The following is a 10,572-nucleotide window of genomic DNA, read 5'->3' on the forward strand; positions in this document are numbered from 1 at the left end:
CTCTGGACAGTTCCTGACATACACAGAGGTGTCAGCAGAGAGCACTGTGGTCAGACAGGAAAGAACTACACAACTTCCTCGGTAGTATATCTGTAGAATACAGCAACTAATAAGTACCCCTTTTAAGTATGTGTAAGAAAATGGAATTGTAGTAAGATCTAAGCACATGTCTACAGGTTAAAGGATCCCTGAAGAATCAAGCCTTACTGTAGGATATGGGGCGGACCTTGTCACAACTACAGCATACGCATTGCCTCGCACCTTACTAAAGATGCATATACTGTACAGTGACCCCCCGACCTACGATGGCCCCGACATACGATCATTTCAACATACGATGGCCTCTCAGAGACCATCGCATGTTGAAGGCAGCATCAACATACGATGCTTTTGTATGTTGGGGCCATCGCATAAACGGCTATCCGGCAGCGCTGACTGCTTCAGCTGCCACCGGATAGCTGTTTACGGTGCCCCGTGTGGTCCGCTGACAATCACTTACCTGTCCTCTGGGCTCCGGCGTGTCCTCTTCAGGATCCCTGCATCGTCGGTGCTCTCCTCCACGTGAGTACAACCTTTAATGCCAGTGGTCTTCAACCTGCGGACCTCCAGATGTTGCAAAACTACAACTCCCAGCATGCCCGGACAGCCGTTGGCTGTCCGGGCATGCTGGGTGTTGTAGTTTTGCAACATCTGGAGGTCTGCAGGTTTTAGACTACTGTCCTATACTTTACATTGCACGGATCCCTCAACATACAATGGTCCATTTGGAACGAATTACCATCGTATGTTGAGGGACCACTGTATATCGCTCCTCTGCCTTTTGGCAATGATCAAGTGTAGCATCTCCTCTTTATTAGTAGTTAGTGCTGGAGGCACTGAGATGGGATAGATGTATACACATGAAGGAGCTGGTGTACAGGAGCTGGCCCATTGTACTTGCACATACTTCATCCTTTTCGAGCACTCTCGTTTTGTTTTCTGGCCTTCTGGCTGTTGGTCACTAAAGCTGCTTTCACACTATAAAAAAAACCTCCGTTATAAACGCCCGTTATAAAAACCCTGGAAATCTGCCGTTAGAAAATCCCATTATAGTCTATGGGATTTTTCCAATAGCCGTTTTAACCTGTTATAGCCCGTTATTAATAATGGCCGTTGTTTTGTGATGGGCGATAGTAATGGGAGAAATAGTGCATGCACAATTTCTTCCGTTCATTCTCCCGTCACAAAATAACGGCCGTTATTAATAACGGGCTGTAACAGGTTAAAACAGCTATTGGAAAAATCCATGTAATGGCAAAAGTCCAAACTCAGGAAGGGTTTCCCTGCATTGAGCTTGATTGACAGCTATAAAGAGCCTCACTGAAAGCTGAACAGACTAAAAGATGAACAGAGTCTTACTGTAAGATACACAGACAGAATGCTGCTGCTGCTGCTTGAGGTCTTCTATTCATCACAGCACTGCAACGATGTGAGGGCAGAAGTGGTCCCCCAGCAGGCTTCAGTGACATTGTGCCAGCTGGGAAACGCCCAATTTCTGTAGTTAGGGAACATAGCCTGAGTTAGTTTACAAAAGTTTATTAGTCACAGGTCTTCTTTAAAGATAAAAAAAATTCTTTTAAAATACAGTACAATTTGCCTTACCAACCTTGGACTATATGTGGCTGATGTTACACCCTTATGTGGTTAAGATTCCTGCAGTATATTTCATACATATGTAAGGCCAGGTCACACTTTTGTTTTTAAATTTTACATTTAACACATTTATACTCTTAAAAAGATGAATAATCTATAGGGTAACGAATGCTATGAAGGCAAAATAAGAAAAGACAAAAACACAGCAATGTGTAAGTAGTTTATTTTTTTTGCTATATACCATCTTGTTACTGACTATGCTTTTGTATATAGCAAGATTAACCCCTTAAGGACTCAGCCCATCTTGGCCTTAAAGTGTACCCTTCAGATCCAACCAAATTTTTTTTTTTTAATATATCACTCAGTATCTAATCCTGACCTAACGATCACATTTTTATGTGTCTAGCACCTTTTTTATTTTTACATTTTTTTTTTTATTACACTTTTAATTTAGCTCACTAGTCTAAATGACTCTCAAAGGGAGGGGGCGTGGCCTCACTGTGCAGGTCTCCACCCTCCCCCCCCCCCCCCCCCTGTCTGCTCACATCTCCCCTAGCATTAGCAAAACTACAACTCCCAGCTTGTTCTCACTGACAGTAGCGGGACACAAGCTGACAGTGGGAGGATCTGTACTTTCTGTTGATACCATATTTGCTTATATAAAACTTTGAATAAACTTTTTTATACATTTTTTTGGGAATAAAATGTTATTTAAAAAAAAGCAGCAATTTTGGCTTTTTTTTAATTTATTTTTTATTTTTTGGTTCACACCGTTCACCATATGGTATCATTAACATTATATTTTAATAGTTTTGAATATTTATGCAAGCGGCGATACCAAATACTATTTATAGCAATCATTTGATTGCTAATACTGTTCAGTGCTATGCATAGTAGGGGTGTGAATCGCCAAGAAATTGGCGATACGATTCGAATGGCGATACCAGTGTGGCGATTCGATATATCGCGATACCGTCTAGGTGACGATACATCGCGATATATCCTGATTCTGTCTAAAAAACAATGTCTTTTACACTTTTATTAAAACTTTATTTTTACTTTATTTTTTTATACACTTTTTTTTATACACTACAATCATTAGATTCCTCAGACAGATGAATAGAGTTCTATTGAACTCCATTGATCTGCGATCCATTGATAGAGCCTGGTCCAGCCAGGCTCTATCAATGACAGAGCCATGGAGAGCAGGGAAGCAGAGGTAAGCCCTCCGGCTACCTCCACAGTGGATCGCCCGCCCGCGATCGCGCTGCGGGGGGCAATCCACACCACTAGCCCACCAGGTAGCATTCACAGATCCCTTTAGACGCCGCTATCAGCTTTGACAGCGGCGATCTAAAGGGTTAATAGCCAGCCGCGGCGATCGCCGCATGCTGGCTATTAGCAGCGGCCCCCGGTTACTGAGAACAGCCGGGGGCTGCAGAGTATGGAGCGGGCACGAGTCGGGAGCCCGCTCCATACAGACTGCAGAGCACCACATGCTGGATATTAGCGGCGGTGATGTATCAGCGGCCCCCGGATACTGAAATCAGCCGGGGGTCGCATAGTACGGAGCGGGCACGAGTCGGAGCCCGCTCCGTACACCCAGAGCGACGCCGCGTCAGATCCGGCTGACAAAATGTGGAACTTTTATCTCCTGATGCCCGGGACATGCTGTACCGGGCGTCAGGAGATACAAATTCCGCATCCCTAAAAGAATCGATTCAAAAATATTTTGAATCGATTCAGTATCGGCAAGTGAAAAATCGCGATAATCGCGCGAATCGATTGTTTTTTTTTTTCTTACATCCCTAATGCATAGGGCATAGCACTGATCATTCTTATCGGTCATCCTCTGCTCTGGTCTGCTCGATCTCAGACCAGAGCAGAAGACCCGTGGAAGGAGTCAACAGATAGCACTGTGGACAACACAAAAAAGAAATTAAAAAAATAAAGATTTTCCTCTGTAGCAAACATCTGCTAAAAAGTACTGAAAGGATTAAGATTTTTTTAATAGAAGTAATTTTACAAATCTGTTTCTTTCTGGCACCAGTTCATTTAAAAAAAAAAAGTTTTCCACCAGAGTACCCCTTTAAACCTTTTGAAATTAGAACAATTAACCTTTTATTAAATCCAGAATATGATCATATAAATCATTATTCAAGACCATATCCACGTCAAGCTACTTATTTAATCTAATTTTCCTATTTCTTTATAGGTGTCTGGTCTACCAAAGAGGAGCTGAAGAAGCTTAGACATCCAGAAGTCTTGTATGAGCCACAGCTCAAACTCAAAGATTATGAGTCCTCCATGTCTAGTTGGGAACTGGCATTACTGCGATGCTCCAACTGGTACAATGACTCTTAGAAAATACTAAGTGCTATAACCTTTATGTCCTGAGGACACTGGAGCGATGACATTTGGCAACTATGGACACCAGGTGTATTGTACCCATCGCCTTTGAAGGAGACTATGAAGGACATGGCTGACACCGCTTACCTGAGAAAGAAAAGTAATGTGAACCTATCTCTGCCCGTACCTTTGTTTCACATTAATGTCAGAGTAGTGTCATTTATTACTGGATTGGTAGAGTGCTCCTCTTCTAAGCTTTAATGCTGCTTGTACAGTAAGTTACGTGCCTTGATGTGGTGGCAATTCCTTGGCCGGAAGGGAGTCTTTCAACACTATTTATAGCTCATGATGTGATGTCTTCAAAACCTGCGCATAGGTGGATCTGATCCAGACACAGTTGTTGCCTCAGATGTTTTAGCTATAGTTGTTGAATATAATGGATCCGCTGCCCTTGATAGTTCATGGTCTGTTATCGCATTTGGTCTGAATAATATATGTGAAGGCTTAGATTTATCAGAGTGTTCATACTACAAAAGTTGTTCTTGTGACTTCATTCACTACAGAATTTTTTTTTTTTTTTGTGTTTTGGGTCTTAACGACATCGGACGTAAATGTATGTCATGGTGCGGTGGTACTTAACGCGCCATGACGTACATTTATGCCATGTGCGGCAGGTCCCGGTTGCTATCAGCAGCCGAGGACCCGTTGGTAATGGTGGACATCAGCGATTGTGCCGATGTCTGCCATTAACCCCTCAGATGCCGTGATCAATGCAGATCGCGGCATCATCGACAGTGCAGCACTTAATATGGATGATCGGATCCCCTGCGGGGGTCTTCTGCTCTGGTCTGAGATCGAGCAGACCAGAGCAGAAGATGACCGATAATACTGATCAGTGCTATACCTTATGCATAGCACCAAACAGTATTAGCAATTAAAGGGGTTGTGCGGTGCCCTGCCTTTCGGAGCTCTGCTCACAGTGTCCGGAAGTTCATTACTCTGAACGTTGTGTGCGGGCTTCCGTGTTCGCGGCCGCCGGGCGTGACGTCACGCCTGGCCCCTCGTGACGTCTCGCCTGCCCCCTCGTGACGTCACACCCCCTTCCCATAGACTTTGGTAGAGGGGGCGGGCGTGACGCCCAGTGGCCGCGAACATGGAAGCCCGCACACAGCGTTCGGAGTAATGAACTTCCGGACGCTGTGAGCGGAGCTCCGAAAGGCAGGGCAGTGCACAACCCCTTTAACTGATTTCTATTAATAGTCCCCTATTGGGACTATTAAAGTGTTTAAAAAAAATATAGTGAAAAATCCCCTCCCCCAATAAAAAGGTAAAACGTCAGTTTTTTCCATTTTACCGCCAAAAAAAGTAGGAAAAAAATGAATAAACATATTTGGTATCGCCACGTGCATAAATGTCTGAACTATTAAAATATAATGTTAATTATCCCGTATGGTGAACAGTGTAAACGTAAAAAAAAAAGTCAAAAATTGCAGCTTTTTTGACACATCATATTCCAAAAAAATGTATAAAAAATTTATTAAAAGTTTTATATACGCTAATGTGGTATCAATAAAAAGTACAGATCACGGCACCAAAAATTAGCCCCCATACCGCCGCTTATACGGAAATATGAAAAAGTTATAGGTTGTCAAAATAGAGGGATTTTAAATATACTAATTTGGTTTTAAAAGTTTGAGATTTTAAGTGGTACATTTAATAGAAAAGTATGTAATCATGGGTATCATTTTAATCGTATTGACCCACAGAATTAAAAAAAAAAAAATGTAATTTTACCATAAATTGTACAGCATGAAAACGAAACCTTCCAAAATTTGATAAATTTCGTTTTTCTTTTCAATTTTGCTACACAAATAGTATTTTTTGGGTTGCACCATACATTTTATGATATAATGAGTTATGTCATTACAAAGGACAACTGGCCGCGCAAAAGTCAAGCCCTCATACTAGTCTGTGGATGAAAATATGAGTTATGATCTTTAGAAGGCGAGGAGGAAAAAACGAAAATGCAAAAATAAAATTGGTCTGGTCCTTAAAGGGGTACTCCGCCCCTAGATATCTTATCCCCTATCCAAAGGATAGGGGATAAAATGTCTGATCGCGGGGGTCTGCTGCTGGTAACCCCCGTGATCTCGGCTGCAGCACCCCGCTGTCATTACTGCACAGAGCTAACTCTCTCCGTGCGTAATGACGGGTGATACAGGGGCCGGAGCATCGGGACGTCACAGCTCCGCCGCCTTAATGCAAGTCTATGGGAGGGGTGGGCTATGATGTGACGAGGGGGCGGAGCCATGACATCATGATACTCCGGCCCCAGTATCGCCGGTCATTACGCACAGAGCGAGTTTGCTCTGTGCAGTAATGACAGCGGGGTGCTGCAGCCGAGATCACGGGGGTCCACAGCAGCGGGACCTCCGCAATCAAACATTTTATCCCCTATCCTTTGGAGTCCTTAAGGGGTTAAGTGTTCCTTAAATATTAGGCAGTTATATTATAGACAATATCCTTACATATTGTTAGTAGCAGAATCATGTCCTGCTACAAGTGAAGCGAGTTGAACCTGAAGGATGGCAGCCAGGGGGGAATCGGATTCCTTTTATACAGCAATCTCCATCTCTTTATGGAAAAGTCTATGTAGCAGATCTTCAAATCTCTGGGACTTGATGCAGATAAAAAAATGTTTTTTTCCCTTAACCGAGCAACACCGCAGTAATGCCCTGTTTACACTTCATGCAAGTCAGGGGAGGTAGACCTCTGTTTTGGGATCACTCTGCATGCCTCCTTTTTGGCATACGCCTTGTTTTGGTGTCACACCGTAAGCCATTCTTTTGACGTATGCCTCTGTTTCGGCATTATGCCGCATACCTCTATTTTGGCATCGCTCAGTATGCCTCCATTTTGTCGTATGCCACCCATTGACTCCAATTGTAAAGAAACAAAACATACAAAAAGAAAAAGAAACAGTGGTGGGCTTTTGTATGAAAAATGTAGCCTGCTGTCGTATACACCAAACATTGAGCTTATGAGACATTTAGTCACATTAAGTTACATGGAAAAAATCTATAGTGTTTCTGAAGGAGTCGGAAATGTTTTTTCCTCTAGGTTTTCAATATTCTTTTTCGGCCAGTAGTTCTATACTGTAACCTTAGGACACATTCATATCGCTGTAATGTGGCTACAGGTAACAGCTGTATCTAATGTGCCAAGAATGGGACCGAATACCAGGACAAACTAGAAAACCTGGCCTAGAGGTTCTCTTGCTGCACTTCACTTTATTACTGGATAGTGAACATATTGTTCGCTATTATCAGTCATTTTACGCACTTGAGGGGATTCTTTGAAACTAAGGAGCACTTTCATGGGAAGTAGAAAAGTTGTCCCTTTTGGTAGTTATTATTAAGATTTAAGATATGGATTTGACTATTTTTGCCTCTCTGAGCTGGTGCAAAGGATGATAAATTCCCTTAGAGTTGCCTTAAGTCATTGTTTCCCAACCAGGGTGCCTCCAGCTGTTGCATAACTACAACTACAATGAGGCTAAGATAAAACTTAACTTTTACTTAAATGAGTAGATAACAACAAATAGGGTACACACAAATGGACATAAATAAATGGGGATAGGGATGAGTGGTACAGGAGAAGCCCTAACCTAAAGACCCTAATATATAGAGGAAATCGTCATTTCTAGGTGTGGAAATGGGGAGAGGGATAATTGACAAAAATTACAATACAATGACAAGTGGCAGACCTACCTCTCTTGCCAACGCGTTTCACCTCTAGCGTCACAGGGGCTCATCAGGGATAAGAGGAAACCACAGTATTATAGATGTAGGTAGATACAGTTTACCACATAGATAGTGCTAATGTAGTTCGACATATTACAATAAATGGAACAGATAGGTGTCCAAAGGAGTTTTAAAGAATGTGAAAGGGAGTCTGGGTCAGTCAGTCAGATGTACGTCACAAACATACGAAGAATACAATACTGGATTTAGAGAGTACTAGAGATGAGCGAACTTACAGTAAATTCGATTCGTCACGAACTTCTCGGCTCGGCAGTTGATGACTTTTCCTGCATAAATTAGTTCAGCTTTCCGGTGCTCCGGTGGGCTGGAAAAGATGGATACAGTCCTAGGAGACTCTTTCCTAGGAATGTATCCACCTTTTCCAGTCCACCGAAGCACCTGAAGGCTGAACTAATTTACGCAGGATAAGTCATCAACTGCCGAGCCGAGAAGTTCGTGACGAATCGAATTTACTGTAAGTTCGCTCATCTCTAGAGGGTACAATAGAGCCCAATCACAAATACAATATTATTTGGATATTAAGATATTGTGAGGGTAGATGTGTGACCATAATATCAGACTTAGAGCTGTAGATGAGCTTCACTGATACATGATAATAGAGCCACACAAGACAAAAATATATACATATACAGTGACCCCCTGACCTACGATGGCCCCGACATACGATCATTTCATCATCATACGATGACCTCTCAGAGACCATCGCATGTTGAAGGCAGCATCAACATACGATGCTTTTTTTATGTCTGGGCCATCGCAAAAACGGCTATCCGGCAGCACTGACTGCTTCAGCTGCCACCGGATAGCCGTTTACGGTGCCCCGCGTGGTTCGCTGACAATCACTTACATGTCCTTGGGGCTCCGGAGCGTCCTCTTCGGGATCCCCTGCATCGTCGGCGCTCTCCATCGTTGTCATCACGTCGCTGCGCATGCCGTCCCGTCATCCAATAGGAGCGGCGTGCATAGCAACGTGATGGCGGCGACGGAGAGCGCGGATGCCGGGGAAGCAGAGGCTTTGCCGGACCGTGGCGGACACACCCCGGGGACGCGGCGACATTGATGGAAGGCGACATCCAAGGCAGCGGTGACGGTCCGGAGTGGCGGGGACAGGTGAGTATTGTATAACCTCCAATACCAGTGGTCTTCAACCTGCGGACCTCCAGATGTTGCAAAACTACAACTCCCAGCATGCCCGGACAGCCGTTGGCTGTCCGGGCATGCTGGGTGTTGTAGTTTTGCAACATCTGGAGGTTCCCAGGTTGTAGACCACTGTCCTATACTTTACATTGCACGGATCCCTCAACATATGATGGTTTCAACAAACGATGGTCCATTTGGAACGGATTACCATCGTATGTTGAGGGACCACTGTACATCATTTAGAGTTGGAAGAGTGACATATGTCCAACATAAAAATATGAAGAATTAAGCTTAGCCTTATTTTGATTAGATAATGGGTATTGACGCTTCCATAGATATGACCAGACAGTTATTGGAACACACAGACTCCTATAGTGGCAACAAAATGACATTGGACTTAGGGATGATATAAGCAACAATAAGCAAAAAGCCCTTCAACAGTATAAACAAACGTGATTTTGTGAAAAAGATGGCAGTAACCAACATAGTAAATCAGGTAGCTTACCTAATGATAGTACACATAGATAGCTGAGCGGCAAGTGGCATGGAACAGGACCATCGAGAGGCCAAATAGGAGCAGTAAACATGCCCCCTGGAAATGGAGGGTCCCTCACTCCTACTGAAATGATTGCCAAAAAATACTAATATAAGGTTCAAAAACTGTATTGATAACAGCAAGAAGAGGCCCAGGTTTAAAGGACATGTAAGCGCCACCTAATGATATTGTAATTAGGACGCCAGAAGGTTAATGGCAAGGGTTAGGTCACTACCGGACCTCGCACAGGAAACCAATGTCCCATCACGGCATACTAGAAACCGATATAAAGATTAAGTCAGAGACCAACCCCAAATACAAGAGATTATAGATCAAGTAGTTTGTTCCAAAAATATAAAGATGTTAAACAAACCTGATGTTGTCTTCTGGTGTAAGATTCACCATAAGCCACCAGGACGCCATCTAGTTTATAGAGGTGTCCTGCGGCTTATATATACAGTGACGCCAGTGTGACGCGTTACTTCCGCTGCTGTGGAATGCGCTCTGCGTTGGCTGTCTGTGCATGCTGGGAGTTGTAGTTTTGCAGCAGCTGAAGGCACCCTGGTAGGGAAGCGCCGATCTAGAAGAATTCATTCTATAAGGCTACTTTCACACAGATCGGATCTGCTGCGGACCTGTGCAGGTCAGATTAGTTTTTGGGGACCTGTTGTGGGTTTTCCTTTGATTTTCTATAGGGAAGTTTAAGTCTGCTACAGATCTACATGATTAGGAGTTCCTCTATATATTAGGGCCTTTAGGTTAGGGCTTCACCTGTACCCCTCATCCCTGTCCCCATTTATTTATGTCAGTTTGTGTGCACCCTATTTGTTGTTATCTACTTATTTAAGTAAAAGTTAAGTTTTATCTTAGTATTCTAGTTGGTACTATATCTAATACACCAAGATCTAATACACCAAGGGCTCATTATCACAGTGGGTCCTGGTTACTAGGGATCGACCGATACCGTTTTTTAGGGCCGATACCGATAATCGGTGGAGGTTAGGGCCGATAGCCGATAACTTATACCGATATTCCGGTATAAGTTATCGGCTATTTATCCCCCTGCGACACCGCTGCAGCTCATTGATTTAA

The 10,572-nt window shown here is 43.4% G+C and overlaps 1 protein-coding gene across 2 annotated transcripts in view; it reads left to right on the top strand.

Moving 5' to 3' along the window:
* Positions 1 to 8,066, top strand: part of GK5 (glycerol kinase 5) — a 55,539-nt gene extending 47,473 nt beyond the window's left edge. For both annotated transcript variants that reach the window (XM_056564458.1, XM_056564459.1), the window contains one exon: positions 3,848 to 8,066. In XM_056564458.1, coding sequence (XP_056420433.1) covers positions 3,848 to 3,996 — 149 coding nt within the window. In that variant the 3' untranslated portion in view covers positions 3,997 to 8,066. The remainder of the gene's footprint in view (positions 1 to 3,847) is intronic.
* The last annotated feature ends 2,506 nt before the right edge of the window (positions 8,067 to 10,572 follow it).

The sequence above is a fragment of the Hyla sarda genome, chromosome 3 (assembly GCF_029499605.1).
Source record: "Hyla sarda isolate aHylSar1 chromosome 3, aHylSar1.hap1, whole genome shotgun sequence".
Classification (NCBI taxonomy): Eukaryota; Metazoa; Chordata; class Amphibia; order Anura; family Hylidae; genus Hyla; species Hyla sarda.